The 16,548-nt window shown below is 35.7% G+C and overlaps 1 protein-coding gene across 8 annotated transcripts in view; it reads right to left on the reverse strand.

The window, feature by feature from the left end:
* The window catches only part of VPS13B (vacuolar protein sorting 13 homolog B), a 434,621-nt gene that overhangs the window by 237,685 nt on the left and 180,388 nt on the right, over window positions 1-16,548 (reverse strand). For all 8 annotated transcript variants that reach the window (XR_011678368.1, XM_071421508.1, XM_071421509.1 and 5 more), the window contains one exon: window positions 1,423-1,532. Coding sequence is in view for 7 of the 8 variants with exons in the window: in XM_071421508.1 (XP_071277609.1) it covers window positions 1,423-1,532 (110 nt within the window). In the remaining variant the exon portion in view is untranslated. The remainder of the gene's footprint in view (window positions 1-1,422; window positions 1,533-16,548) is intronic.

Raw genomic sequence — 16,548 nt, forward strand, 5'->3', positions numbered from 1 at the left:
ATAACATTAGGATTGTGATACAGTAATTGTAATCTGAAATACATGATGAAAAAATTTAGAGGGCTGTATGAGGTAATGACATAAGTTACAAAATAAATACTTTAACAAAATTTGGCTAAAAATTTTACCACTGATGATCAAAACCAGGGACAAACAAGTTTCCTGAAGTAGACACTTAACCCATCTAGTCACCCAGTATCAAAAGATAAAGAAAGCACTGACTAACAGGTGATTAAATGCATGGATGTTAAAGACAGACTTTAATAAAAACACTTAAAATAAGCAGGATAAGCAGGATTGATTACATTTTGGAAGGCTACATAACAATAAAATGTAGATAAATGGTTTGTTTTGCAAGGGACATACACTAGGAAATGTGCTGCTCCAGTTGTGATGCAGGAATGAAGAATAACTCAATACAGTTAAAATCAGAGTACATTTATTAAAACAATAATAAAGCTTCACTGTCACAATGAAGTTTTTCTGATGCTGGTGCAGACTGAGCTTAATGGGACTCAAATTAATGTTTGACAATTACTACGTAACGAGGTAATTTAGACACAAGAAACAAATGTTTACAAGTAATGTTTATCCTCCCACTTCAGGGGCCCAGAATGAAACTTCTCTGCTGTTCACAGTGTTCTATAGTTATGAGACAAATATTGAGATTTTTACATTTGTCACTTTATAACTGACCACTGCGAAGTGAGACAGAACACCACTGGTGACATCAACCACCAGTCTGATCAGCTACAGCACATTTAAGTTCTAGGGAATTCTGCCAAACAACCGTAATAAGTAAGTTTAGTTTAAGGGAAAACCAGTGCTCTTTTGAGGTCAGGAATATGTGGCATGAAAATCAGGGTTAAGAACATGTCAAGGGAAGCACTGCCCCACACAGACCCCCAGCCTCAGCTGCTTCTGTCTTTGTCAAGCGCATCGTATGCAAATATGGATTTTGACATCATATACAGAATCTTCTACTCACTTCTGTCAAATTATGAACTGTATGGCTCATCTCCTATTAAAATGGGGTTTATTAAGAGTGCTGACTTTATAACCAGTTATACAGTTATTTGATAAATCATGACAAATTTTAAAATATGATGCACCATTCAGACTCAAGGCTTATGAGGTCTCAGTAGTTAAGAACAGTTGCAAAATAATATTCCTAGAAGGTGATCACAAACACATCTTCTTTGTTCTTTTAATTAAAAATGAAAAAGTTGTGAAATTAAAATTTTAATATGCCAACTTAACGTTATAAATAATTCAAAATAAGATCCACAGTACATGCAACAAATCACAAGGAAGCAGTTACAAACTACAAATAGTAGTAATACTTGGAAAAATGCACTACTTGGCATATATAGAAGTGAAAGCTTCCCCTCTCCCCATCCCTTTTCCTCCTAAAATACATACCTGCTGAATGTGCCTGCTGACTCGTTTCTGAGGTTGGTAGATAAGCCATGTATACAGGACTGGATCAACATTAATTGCTAATCCTTGTACACTGGACAAGAGAACAGCACCTGCACACCATAGAAATAAGAAAAAAATTAAACTACCTGCTCAAGAATCTCCTTGTATGTTTTCAGTTTTCTTGCAAACAAATCCTCTTTAATGCAGACTTTTATTTGGGTTGGACTACATATATAATAAATAATAATACTTAAAGAATAACTTCAATAACATATTCAAAGTGAGAAACTTATTAGCACTATTTGCACACATAAAAAATGCAGCAACTTGCATATTGATTTATTACAACTTTTTGTCAAGAAAAATGGTTGTTTTCACAAAATTGCTTATGCAACTGAATAAGCAACACCTTCCCTCACACAATACATGACACCTTCCCTCAAATTCTCAGCCAACATTAACACTCTGCAAAAAATGAGTCAATAAACACCCTTGACAGAAAGGGAAGAATATAATGCATGACTCCCCACAACCTCAATCAAAAAACCCCCATGGTCTAGGACAGTGAGTTCTTTTAATAAAGACATGTCTACTTCACACTAGCTCTGCCCAAAGCCCAGGACAAACATTTTTCATGTAAACATGGTCATGAATATTCTTTAGAGGATGAGTTAGGCAAAATAAGGCAAATATTTTAACTGACAACAGTGGCAGCCTCCATACTGTGAGCTCTTAGGATTTTCCTAAGCTTTACAATATACCTTATTTTCTTTAAATGTCACTTTCTAGGACCTAGGATTACAAGACAGGGCTACTTTATTTCTTAAAAGTAAACTTCTAGTTTTCTTTTGTGAAGAAAAGCTCACATGGAAAATGTTAAGGCTCAAAACAGGAGAAAAACTATGTCAGTACCCAGAAATATTAGCACATACATCAAACCATGCACACTAAATTATGAAGCACTATCTCCATTAAACCTGCATTAAAAATCTGATTATACACTGGTGAGGCTTTTTTCCTAACAGTACAGAGAATGTATCTATTGCAGCAGAACATAATTACAGAGCTGTACAAATCAGAAGCAAATGGGTTAATGGAATACAAAGGTAGCAACTATACTGAAAAAGTGTAGCAACTAGTAGTAGGCAGTTATCTTTTCATGTAAGCTTTGCAATTTTACTACAAATTAATATATGAAATAATGAAAAAAGTAGCAAAATAAATTTAAAACAGAAATCCTGGTTACTGGAAGATCCCATCACCAAATTCCACAGAATTACAGTAGTTCTATAATACCAAGAATCATAGTTCCTAAAGCAATATACACTACATTTACTCTGTGGTATACAATGTAATTATGCAGCAATCTGAATTTAATAATAAATTCAAATACATTCAGAAAGCTTGACACACAATTCAATGTACTTTCCAAAAAACAGTAAAAACATGTGCCTCAAAAGACACATCAGCAAAACTGTAAATGGGAAATTAATGAAAAAAATATAAGTTATGAGTTTATTGTATATAACAAAATTTTAAAGCCAGCTGAATTCTAAATGGCAGAAGACCCACCAACCTGGGGTGACATAAGCAAAGCCTGATGAGCACAATGGGAAAATGGCAGTCAGGAAACACACAAAGATAAATCATCTGCCTAGCCCAGGCTTGGAGTTGGAACACACACTGTGAGGAACTCCTATATACAGACTAGTCCATGTGAGCTGAAGGTTTTAAATGTCCGTAATAAACCTTAGAAATAAACCTGCAGTTAAAGGAAAAGCTAATGTCAAGTATAAATGGGTAACATGCAAGCAAGAGCAGTGAATATGCCTTGTGGCAGGATGTGCAGGAAACTAGAAAAAGGAAGCAAAAGGTAACAGAGGATTGATAAAATATATGTTACAATCATTATCTTTTATAAGATATTTATATGCCAATGTAAAAGACTCCTGCATCTTTAAGAGACAGCGCCTGTTGTCAGCAGTACTTAATGAAAGGTTTAATACACATGTGATACTGGAAAGTGGGAGACAGACCTCCCAATGAGTGCAGCACAAAGGCAGCCTACAGGCAAAGTCAACAGAAAATCCCACATTTCTAGCGGACTCCTGAAAAGAAAAATACAGTGTTATGTTTTCAATAACATCCCAAAATGAAGAATGAGAGCTGAAGAGTTAGAAATTGCAGTTACACTGCACAAATTCTAGTCCACATCATTCTAGTAACTTAACAGAATTTCTTGATTACTGAAAAAAAGAGCTACAACTAAGAAGTTCAATACAAGTAAGTCAAGCTTTGAACTGAAGTTCTCCTTTCCCTTCAATGAAGTCAACATTAGCACAATCCCATAAATTCAAAAGTAAAGCAGCACAAGTAGCAAACATTCTTCCAGTTATCTTTTGATAGCTTGTGCCCAGGATATTAAGAAAATAAAACAAAACAAGCAAACAAAACAAACCCAGCAGAAGCACTCAGATAAGCAGTTACATTATTTGCCTTTCAGTTTGACTGTCAGGTAACTTCAGCTTCCTACTAAGCCACCTCTGTCACACTAAATTACTGAAATTTACTGCTATGTTTGCTACTCAGCCACTATATTTAAGGGCAGTTTAACCTCCTATGTAAACTTGTTTTCTTTGTAACAGCTTTCTTCAAAATCAATACCAATTAAAAAACGTTTCTCAGATTTGCCTTCTGTTTTCATGTCAAGAAATAAGAATACTCCCAAGTTTTTAAGAAAGTTCTTACTAATTTGAGGATCAAGCTCGAAGCTGGTGGCAGACTTCTCACACGCCTAAAATAAATTAAAAATTTGCTATTCTGTCTCCATCAAAATGCAATGCTCGAGTTCCCTGGATTTCATTAAGATTGTGGAGAACTTTCTTTTCTTCCCCTCCCCTTTCTTCCTTTTAATTAAATTTACATTTCAGAAAAAAAGCAGACCCTAGTCCCATAGCATACTAGGGTTTCCTTTCCAGATCTCAGTTCTGGCCAGAGTTATCTATTACATCTATCTAGTAACAGATTTGAAAAATAAGTATTGAACCCAACACCGTGTAATCTTTAATGTTTGAGAATTTCCTGAGTCATGGTGTCATTTGCCAGGCTCAGCTTGGGCAAACAATTTCCTCCCTTCACAAATTCCCACTCTCTCCTGAAGGAATAGAAGACAGGGAGGTGCAGTCAGGCAGAGGAGGACGACAAAGGGAAGGCAGCAGAACACAGCGATGCTTGGCACTCTCATCCTGTGGATGAGCTTCCTGCAAAGTCTCCTTGGATGATGACAGCTGCAACAACAGCACTTTTCTTCCCAAGGGAGGGGGCCCTGCAGAAGATAACTGGGGCCTCCTGCTTGGGCTGGCCCCACTGCCACCTCCTCCCACTTGGAGTGCTGAGCATAGGCTGCTGGAGGAGAGGGACGAGAGGGGTCATCAGCCTGGGGCTCCCCCATAGAAACTCAGGGGAAAAAAGTGGGGAAAACTGGTAATGTGGTACACTTCTGGTGAGGTGGGAGAGGACACCCACCCTGGGAACACAGCTGCAAAGAACAGAGGCCAGAGGGAAAGGCAAGATGGGTGAAATATGGCAGAGTCCAGCAGTAGAGCTGTGGAGCTGAAGAACCTTCAGTCATTACAAAAGAACAGGAAAGGGCCTCAAATACCAAAGAGACACAAGAAAAAAATGAAAGAGGCAGGAGAGTGGAAAAATAATGTGGAGGTGAATGAGCACTTTGGGAAGGAGAAGGGAGGTGGCAACCCTTGGCAAAAAACACTTTTTGGAGCTGCACAAATCTTGTGAATGAGTAAACTGCATTACTGAGTCATTCCAAACAATCTGGAGAAAAAAAATACCAGGAAGAGCAGACAAGAATCTTGCCATTTATGCACCTGAAAATGATTTTTTGCCATAACCACTACCGCCCTGGGAGAATTTTTTCCAAATTCTGCTCTGTGTGTATGCAGTATCCAAACACATTTTAATGTTGTTTCCAGTAAAAACCTCCAGTAACACATTTCAGAAATCCTCCTATAAAATAAACTGAAAAACTGCTATGGGAAACTGAAGTTTGAGTTGATGTACACTTTCTGTAAGGGAGGGATTACAAATATGAACAAATGGAGTGACCTACAATAAAACCTAATTCTGACAAGATACGTATATTTTTAGTAATTAACTTAAAAAATACTACACCATCTTGCTAAATAAACTGCTCCATGAATTATTTTAGCATTGAGCACTCATGACTCCTAGATTTCTCAGGACACATGAATGATACTTAGATGCTAACAGGTTGAATTAGCATCATTCAGTTACTACCTAATTAAGTTAAATGATACCTGAGAGAAGAAATAAAATTTTTGCTTTTTTTTTTCCTTACTGTTTTGAAGGGCATTTTCACTAAGGCATACTATAAAAATGCAGATTTGCATATTACACCCAAGTGAAGAGTTCTATTTTATACAAGTATGTAAGTAACTAATTCTTTCTGCTGACTCAAAGCAGATGCATTGTAAATCCCTAAGTGTGGAAATATCTAAGTCTGTTTAAATTTAGCCTGGGAGTCAACTAAGAGAAAAAGACTCCTCTTCACTACTCTGCTTACCCACATTCCAAATAGGCTTTACCAATTAGTTATCCTGTAGCACCACAGCCATTTTCAATAACATCCCAAAATGAAGAATGAGAGCTGAAGAGTTAGAAATTGCAGTTACACTGCACAAAAATTAATCATACAACTTTGGTATACTTTGGAATATCAAGGGCAAAGCCAAAATGACTGTCTTGCAAAATAATCAGCTTATCTGAGAGACTGTCCTGCATTTCATCCTCCACTGCTGAGTCACACAAGGGAAACAGATACTTCAACCCATATCAAAGTTTATGTGACTGTAAAATTATTTTTACATTATATTAAGTTAATAAATTTTGTCAGACTACTGAAGTATACGTCTGCATGTCTCTCTATTCAAGGTTGACTTCAATGCCTACAGATGCAAACTTTATTATAATTTTATCTCAGAAAAAACTCCAAGTCTACTGTACTTGCATAGAGTTTTACATTCACCAAGTGCTTAAAACTCTTAACTCTGAAATCAATTATTTTATTTGCTTAGTCCAATACTGGAATATTTCACTAAAACAGAAGTAGTGGATTAAGACTTACCCATTAACTAAGGCACTTTGGTCTGTAATATCAAACACAGCTCTCTCATAAAAGTTATCTTTACCCAAGAATACATACCCCACAAGACTTTAACACCATTCTTTTGTTTTTTAATTAAAAAAGCTTTTGATATTCAGAAACATTTACTACGAACATACATCTACAGCTATCATGACCTTCTAATGCCTATTGAGGTTTATAGCAGAAAACCATTAAAAAACGGGGGTCAACATAATTATTTTCATTTAAAAAATAAAGAAAGTGAGGCAGAGAACTGCATTTATTAAATCCCACAGCAGGACCCACAGATAGAATTCAGATGTTAAAGTTATAGGCCACTGCTAAGTGGCAGATATATTAGCCTACAGTAGCTAATAGAAAAAAATTTATATATTAGCCTATAGTAGCTAATAGAAAAAAATTTAATGTATGAGTCCATCCTGTGTTAATCATAACTAAATCAGAGAGGTCTAATTTTAATTTAATGTTCTCATAAGCCATCATCATATTTTTAAAGACAAAAGTATCCTGTCTTTATCAATATACATACCCAAATGTTCACAAATGCTGAATTACAGAATTATGCCACAGAAGTATACTCAAAGATGTAACATAATGAGGCAAAATAAAACTGCTGGATACACTGTTTAACACAAAGTGGTGTACATAAGGCGTACATTTTTCAATGTACAAGATGTCACATTTCTGCAAATCAATCTGCAGAAAGCCATATCAAATCAATATATGGACAACAACCTTCAGTTATTTCACATCACCTCTGATGTTAAGAATGGAACATAGTCCAATTAGCATTTTGTTTTTCTTACTGAGGAAAAACTTTGTGATATGCTGAGTTAGAAGTTTTCACAAAAATGCTAGAATATTCATATTTAATTTGTGTGCTGCATGTTTTTGAAACAAAAACAAATTACCTTGAAATGCTTCTTTTTTCCCAAAATAATTTGATCAAAACTTTTATTTCCCTTAGAGAATATGGTGTGTGTGTTTGGGGAAACAGTTTAACAGGCAGTAAAGACCAACCAAAAAAGAAAATGTGTAGGCAGCTGTAGTGTACAGAAATATCAGCTTTATTTTGATTACTGAATCAACTCTGTGAAAAGGTAATGGCAATATTCCTATGATGAGCTGCACAGCACCTCTTCCTTAATTCTGTGTTTTTATTGCAAGAATATCTCCCTCAAGTATTATTTCCTCCTGTTCACTTTTAGGTTGTTTATATATTTAACCATCATACTTACTATTCTGTAAATAAAAGGAAAATGAGGAACTCTAAATTCAACTGACAGAAAGGACAAAACAGATAGAAAGGGAGGACATACTATAAGGACTTTAAAACCAGCAAGTAAAGAAAATTGGAATGCTTTCAAAAACATGAAGTGTTTAGAACATTTTGTTTTATTCATAAACAAATATGGGGAAATAAAGCAGTTGAGTTTCCCAGAGAGCCGTGTCTCCAGTAAGACTGCAGGGTGGCCCAAACTGACTGGAAGCAGAGGCTGTTAATGGACACATTGTTAGAAAAGCAGGTATTCAGAAACTCAGTAACACAAACCAGTAGTTTACAAAGGTCTCTACCAAAATCTGGTCCCTTTGTCTCTTCCTCCTCAAGTCCCACTAGAAAACTATCTAACAGGCACTATTATAAATCTGATCATCAGTCTGACTCTCAGTCATTAGACTTGACCCTTCCTGACCAGGTTTTCAAAATGCTAACAAGGGCCTGAGAATTTTAGCTTGTTTAGCTCTGTGACAAGTAAGTTCAGAGACATGTTACAATATCAAGGCTGTTTCTTTCCATTTTCTGTATGGAACCAGTAGTACCACTTACAGTTACACCTATGGATCAAGAGGAGACTACATTCCATTAAAGTAAGAAGTGTTTGGAGCTCTGAAGAAACAGAGGCAATTTCCTAATTTTTTATTTGCTCTACCTGAGACCTCCTCAGTCCCATTTGAAAGGCTGTTGTAGCTATTTTTTCATGTTACAGAGATTTTTTAGTCTCACTTGTAAAACACAGTAATTCCAATGACTGGATGAACTACTGAAAACAGACATTCTCAAGCAGATTAGGAACAAAATCTTCAAATGTTTTTTATTTCTCAAAAATTTTGCCAATTACTTTATTTAATAGACTGAAACTAGAAATCAGAGGAGTCGGGCAACAAATCCTATCTTCCATTTAATCTCTAGTATTACTTTCAGATGATAGTCTGTTCTCAAAAAAAATGGTGAAAGATTTAGTGTTAAAATAAGAAATACTCTGGCTCAAAATCTGGTAGTTCAAAGCAGATTTAATTATGTAGTCCACTGGAATTCTCTATACAAATTCCACAAGTTGTGTAATCACAGGTTTTTTAAAGAAACTAGAAGGGATAAGAGAGAAAATTAACTAGATAAATCACAGAATATGCTGAGCTGGAAGGGACCCACAATGATCCTCAAATCCAACTTCTGACTTGGCACAGGACAACTCAAGAATAGCATCATGTGCGTGAGAACGATGTCCAGACACTTCTTGAAGTGTCACTTCTTCAAGTGTCACTCTGTCAGGCTTGGTGCTCAGACCATTTCCCTGGTCTGTTCCCTCCCTGTTCCATGGCCACACTTCCCTGAAATCCAACCTAAACCTCCCCTGCCTCAGCTTCATGCTGATTCCTCAAGTCCTGTCACTGGTCTGAGAAAGGGTAAATTATTTAGGAGAAAAGCAACAGTCCTAGGCAAACATGGTCATTTTCACCATGGAAGAAAGCAGAGCCCTGCAGGGACCTGAGCTGCCCAAGCCACTACAGGACATCAATGTGGTGACCAGCTCTGCTGAGCTATCCAGAGTAATCATGAACAGTGCTGACCCAGGAACTCCCAAATATCCCACCTGATTCAATACAGATAAACACACTTCTCCTGCTGGTGTTGTTGCCTCTATTTTAACTTCACATGTAAATGATAACTGAGCTGACTGCTTTGCCTAAGAAAACAACATTTCTGTTTATTCTAGAAAAGCCTTAGATCAAGGTTCAGTAGGAAGGAAGGAACAAGCAATAAAACAGAAAATATCAACTATGCCACTGCATAAATGCATTGTGTACACAGATACTCAGAACACTGCATCCAGCTGCCTTTAACCAAAAGGGTCAGTTTTAAGCATACAAACCTGAAAACTTCTGTTTCACAATACCATTGTTTATCCTCCCTGATTCACTGTATGCTCCATGCCAAATGCATTATACATTCTCCAAATCCCAGAGCAGAAAGTACAGAAATAAAAAAAGTATTCACACATACTGGTTAAACAATTTTCTTTTCATCATTGTTAAAGGATTGCCTATTTGCTATAGTCAACTCCAAAGCAAATGGGTTTTGAAAACCTCCAGGTCCAAACCACCTGGATGGGGACCTCAGAGACAAGCTGCAACATCAGAACCTCTTCTAAAGGCAATGTTATTTGTAGGTTTTTATCACTGCAGTGGTTCTAGGTAAGTGTGAATGTAATTCTGTATGTTTTCCAGAAGCTGCACTTTACAGGCAGGTTACACGGACGTTACTGATGAAGATACCAGAGTCTCCACATATGCAACAAATAAGTTCTAATCACTGTAGACAATTCTGCAGTTGATTAAAAAACCCTCCAAAGTCCACACAAACTTCTGTAGAGAGAGCTTCACAGTTACTGTGAAGGCCAAAAGACCATGGACAGGCAAGCCACTGAGAATACACGTGTCAGTGGAAAAAAACCTTTTGCAAGTCTGTAAGGGGGAATAATACTTTGACAGAGAAGAAGTCTCAAAGCTATCTTAAATAGGATGGGTTTGAAAGAATTAGTCATACAGAACCCTTCTATATTTAGACTATAGCTCTGTATAAGTTATAATAGGCATAAAATAGCTGAGGTTTGCTCCAAGGCTCTGAAATCATGGGAAATAGATATTTGCTGAAATACTTGACATCACCCATGAGCCAGCAGGGAAGAGGACCACAAACCATCACCTCTATTAATGCAGAGAATAGTATCAGTCATGATCCAAATGCATTACTCCTAACTAAGCTGTGAGAATGCCTAACAATCTCTCTCAAGCTTTCTACTATGGAAAACAGCAGAGCAAAGCTTACTAAATTTACAAATTATTATTTCTATGACCTTTAGGCAGTTAATTGTGCACCCATATGCTACCACACTGGTAAGAGAATTGCATCCTCCCTCTCTCTATGACTGGATTGGTAGAGTGCTACCACACCTTTTCTTTAACTGTGACACAACATTTTAAGAGGATTGGGAGCTAATGATCTAGTTAAAATGAGAAATAACTCAATATATTTTCTTCTAAGTGATATTAAATAGAACATTCAGTTATATGTTTTTTGAAATATGGATTTTAAAATAAAACTAGCAAATTCTCTGAAAACTGCCAAGAAGTTTCTCAATACAGTTCAGCTTCTGCATTTATAAACACCTCACTATCATCTGCCAAAACTATATTTTGCAATTTCTTACGGCAGTATGCTTTTGGGAATTGCAACAGGATTCTTCCCCTATGGCAGCAGGGCACCAAGGGAGCTATTTTCATTCCTTCTTTAGCAGATGAACATTTGTAGTGTTGTGACTATGGATACCACTGGTCTTGCACTTTAAGTTAAAAGCTGGAATCTTTTCAGCAGTAGATGCCTCATGTACCTCCTTTTAAAATTTTGAAAAATATACAGCTGTGGTCTCTGCTTTCTTTTTACTTAAACATTAGAGCTTCTCAGAGGCAACAGAAAACACATAGATGATTTCACATAATTTCTGAGGTGCTCAATTAAAACAATGCACCCACAGTCAGAGAGGCAGAGGAAAATGAAAGTAACTTAGAAAGGCATGCAAGATTTACAGTAGAAATTCCACATAAGGTTATGCTTTTCTGTAGCAGCAATGTCAGAAAAGGAAGAACAAAAAACTACATATATTTTCTAAATAGGAGGTCCTAAATAATTCATGTATTCCTTTCTATTGCTTGAGACTTCATGCTCTATAACAGTGCTTCTAGGCTGAAATAAATAGCATATAACTGCCAAACAATAAGCCTGAATAAAAATAGCCTCTGTGTGTTATACTGCTGAAGTCATGACACTGCAAAGCAGGTAAAGTTACACAGGCAGTTCAGCCATTACCTTTTTTATTTTCCTTTTTTTAATACATGCACTTCAACAGAAACTTCATACACAGAGGTCAAGTTGAAAGCAAATGACTTCTTTAAAATAACAACCTTGAAAAAGATGAAATTTGTGGTGCTTGGTTACTTGGTGAGAAAGATATACAGGTTTTAGGTACTTTGAACATAAATTTTCTAAAGGACAGCCAATCCTGGTCCTTTTTGCAGCTACTATCTGTGTAGGCAATGTTTTCAGAAGTATTTGTGAATTACAGTAGACACACATCAAAAAGCTATTTCATCAAATATGTACTCAGTTTACATAAATAAGTCCATTTACATTTTGGAGTAGAGTTATTAATATCATATTAACTTAATTCCAAATTTGAATGAAATTCCACAAGTCCATTCAAGATAATTTGAGATTTACAGCACCACTTTGATCGACTTACACCTGCCATGTAAAATCAAAAAAACTTTAATCAACTTATGAGACCCATATATAAGAAAGGAGAGAAGATAGATGAGCATCTCCACATACACTGAAATGGTTGCACCAAGACACAAAAAGGCAAGAAATTACATCTCAAATGTGTAAATAATTCTATGCACACCTACAACAGGGAAGCCATCTTCAGAAAGTCTTGGGAATGTGTTGCAGCTCCAAGAGATTCCAAAAAGAAGATTTCAAGGTAACCACATGACATATTGGAGTTTCTTTTCAAGATATACAGGGCACTATTAACTGAAAAATGCCCACAGACCATAAATACCAAGAAAAAAATGCCCTGTTATTGCATATTGTGAAATTCTCTGAATTCTGTAAATTGAATTTACCCATGAGCATATTCAGTGCACAGAGCACAATCTGGATTCCTCACTCAGAGATTTTTCTGTTAATTCTCCAGCACTCATCTGGGTTGCTAGTAAACTCATCAGAATAAATAGCTTTGCTTTGCACAATCTTCTGGTAAATAAACAAAATCTAAAAATAGACAATTATTTATTAATCCCACATTCAGTCATTTCTACATTAAATACAAAATCATGCCTTTACTGGTATCAATTCAATCCCCTTCTAGAACACCATCATATTTACTGACTACAATGAAGAATTTCTATCAGATATTCTCTAATTATTTAGTAATTTCCAAAAGTAGTATTTATGTTACCAGAAACGTACAGTAATTCAGACTAGAGACGGAGGTGATGGTGACTCTGAATGCTGCAGATACAGATTAAAAAAGAATCTTAGTTGGGCAGAGGAAAGCTCACCACAGCTCTTTTACAGACATTAAGCAATTAATGTTAAAAATGTTAGAAAAGCAAGGAACCAACACAAAGCACCAACACAAGTAATACTGGAAGAAGCTGTTGGTCATCCTGCCTTTATGACTGAGGGCTTTTTGGAGTATTTTAAAGTATTTTTATAAATTGAAATAATGTTTCAATTCATTAAGGTTTCCAGGTAAATGTAATAAAAATTCTGAATTATTGAATTTTCTCAATAATATAATGAATGTCACCATGATCACCAGCAGACAAATAATAAAGATGTCTTTACAGTCTACACAAAGAGAAAAAAAATCAAAGAATTAAGCTAAAGGTGATGTTTCAATCTTCATGGCACAGTACAGTATAAATTTCATGAAATATCATTTTTTAAAAAATCAATGAAAGACAACGTTCAGAATATCCTAAAAGGTATCCTAAGAGATATCCAGATTGCCAAACTAGTTTATTTTAAAAATTGCTTTTTTTTCTTTGCAAACAATGCTGTGGACCTCCAACACAGCCAGCAGAAAAATTTCTGATGTTTTTCACATCAGAAATTAATGCACAAAACTGCAAACAAAGCCAAGTATGTGCAGTTCATTGATACCAGCAGTGAACAGGGAGAAGGGAGATGGTTATTTAACATTTACTATTTTTACAAAATAATCATTTAGATGACATAGAAGCTATTCTTCTCAACACCATTATGTTTGTGGATTTGGAACATACAATTTCAGTCAGCTGTCACGGTAAGTGTTTATGAAGATTCAGAAGTGCTAAACATGATGCACTGAAAAAACTGAAACACCTAGTATAATAACCTCATTTGCCTTTAAGCTGAAATATACATTCTTACATGGTGTTGAGATTTACAAATGGTTATCTTCCCACTTGTGTGGATCTAAGAAAGGCTAACTAATATTTCTGAATTCTAAAAAATCTGTATTTTATTAACTATGCTTAATATATATTCAAAGATTCACTGTATTATGTAAGCACATTTATTTTCAAATCTTTTTTAACCTTTTCCACCACTAAGCTTTTAAAAAAACCCTGAAGTTAAATTTTAATTGATTACATACATTTTGATTAATAAATCAAAAATGTTTAATTAAGTCAGTGCTTTAAATCCACGCTTAACTAGATGGAGAATAGGAGTTTTACTTTCATTTTGGAGATTGTGTGAATGCTTCTCTTCACTCAAAATATCAACAACACTGTCTAGATGGTTTATTTTAAAAAATTACAATTGTGTTTAAAAAGTATATGAGCTTCTCAATATGGGCACTGGAAACTCACAGGTAAGGAAAATTACAAAACAGCATATCTTAACTAGTAGAAGTGTAGAAAGCTGCTGTCATACATTTAGGACACAGTGGGAATTTTTAAATATGCTGTCTTGAAAAACTGATTTTTAAGTGAAACCAGCCTTCACATTTTTACAGTGTCTTCTGCAAGAGATGTTACAAATAAACAGAAACATGTAACCTTTCGTATAATTTTGGCAGTAAGCTGAACACTGCAGCTTTATGATTTTGCAAACCTCACTTAAGATTTTTAGCAAAAGAAGTGTTAAGTAAACTGTATAAAACATCTGCACAGGCATTATAAGAACACTGAGTTTATTTACAAAGCAAATATTACTGCAGATGGCTGACAATATATCATGTTGTCTTCAGAATACTAATTTTCTAGGCAGATCTTTTGGGGATGTGCTCCAAAAGAGTGGTATGCGCTCTTGCGTCATATTTTACAGATCAGCAAAAAAGATACCTGTAAAAACTACTTAGATCAAGTTTTCCTGAATTTTTTAGTGCACAAGTCAGACTATTAAAACTAATAAAAAAGAAATTCAATCAGGTAAAAACAGTAAGAAAATAAATGAAGAGAGTTCTAAGTAATGAAACATTAAAAGGAACACTTACTTATAGCCATGCTTTAGATACGCCCTGCAATTTTAAATTTTCTGCCTGACACCACATGTTGGGGCCCTATGGGGTTCCTACCATGTAACCATAGCACTATCTAAACAAATCATTTGCTAATCCAGATATGTCAGAGCTGTATCTCTGTGCTGGGGCTGGAGAGGTGCCAGTTCTAAAACCAAGAGGTGAACGTAATAGCAACCGTACTATGGTGTTTCTGTACCTGGAAGAGAAAAGAAAGCTAGAGGATTTTACCTCATCTTTTCTAGTTATTAAGGGAAATAATTCTGACCAGCTGCTTCTTTCCCAGCTCATTAACCTCATAGTCCTTTATTGCAATTATAACACTGCATGTGAAAACCAGAATTCTGGAATAAAATACAGATGTTTATAAAGTCTTGTGCCTGTTTACAGCTTTATATTTTCTGATACTAAGTGGATACTTGGCATGTGGGTTGGGATTTTGAGTGGGGGAGAATTGTGAGAGCCTTTAAAGGCCGTTTAAAAAGTGACTGAAGCATATGCATTTCAAGTATGCAGTTGTCATTCAAACAAAACTCTTAGTTCATGCACTAAGTAATTTTAAATCTTCATTAAGTCATGGGTTTAGGAGAACACCAGTTGATAAACACTGGTAACAAAACCAGCAATACCATACCGGCTGTGTTTCAGTTGCTTCTTTCTTCTTATTTCATGTGGAATAAAGTTTATCTGCTTTGGTATTTCTGCTGCATAGCTGCTTTCTCCTGTTTTACAAATTTATACCAAATCCAAAGGCAATTAAAAACACAACAATTTTCAGTGGATATTAGTCCATGCTCAGCTGTCTCCGGAATGATAAGCTACATGCTAAACAGTGTCCGACTGAGGAACTTGACAAGATAGGTCAGAATAATTCTGTTTACTTAGCTCTTTCCAGTCCAAGAGAAAAGCAGATCAACCATGAATACAACAACAGTATGACAACAAAAAACCTTGGAAGTTTTTGGTTTCATGTTCTTATTTTACAGATATATGTAAAGAAAAGAATTTTCATCTTTTCTTACGATCCAGAGAATTTGTCAAAAAATAATTACAAGCTCTAGATAGCAAGGAATATCCAAGTTGTCTTTACACACTAACTAACTTCAGTGTCTCCTTAATTTATGGAAAATAATTTCTATTCATATCAGTCCAGTTGTGTTTGCAGTGTGTCTTTAGGGAGACTCACAACAGCAGTCTGCGACAGTTACGGACATATTGGAAGCACATTATTTAACAGAATTTGCACTAAATTCTTGTACTGTCAGCTGGAATGCTCCTGTTTTGCCATGAAATAAGCAAAGAACACTGAATAAGCAAGGATCTTATCGTGCTGCTCGGTGGTCACGAGAGTAGGTTTACATTAGTGTCTGCATCTGTCAAACCTCAGGAGACCCGACAGCGTCCTCAGTTATTTCATTAAAAGCACCTGTTCCTACTACCTTCACATATTCTAATACAGATGATTTTATCCCAAATTCTACATTAATCCTTTTTACACAACCACACAATACAGAACATCTTCCTGCACAGAACAAGATCTTTATCAAAAGCTGAATTATGATTTTAACAATTTGTAGTGTGTTTACAAAC

Source organism: Agelaius tricolor, unplaced genomic scaffold, assembly GCF_023055355.1.
Source record: "Agelaius tricolor isolate 1412-34295 unplaced genomic scaffold, bAgeTri1.0.p SCAF_2, whole genome shotgun sequence".
NCBI classification, from domain to species: domain Eukaryota; kingdom Metazoa; phylum Chordata; class Aves; order Passeriformes; family Icteridae; genus Agelaius; species Agelaius tricolor.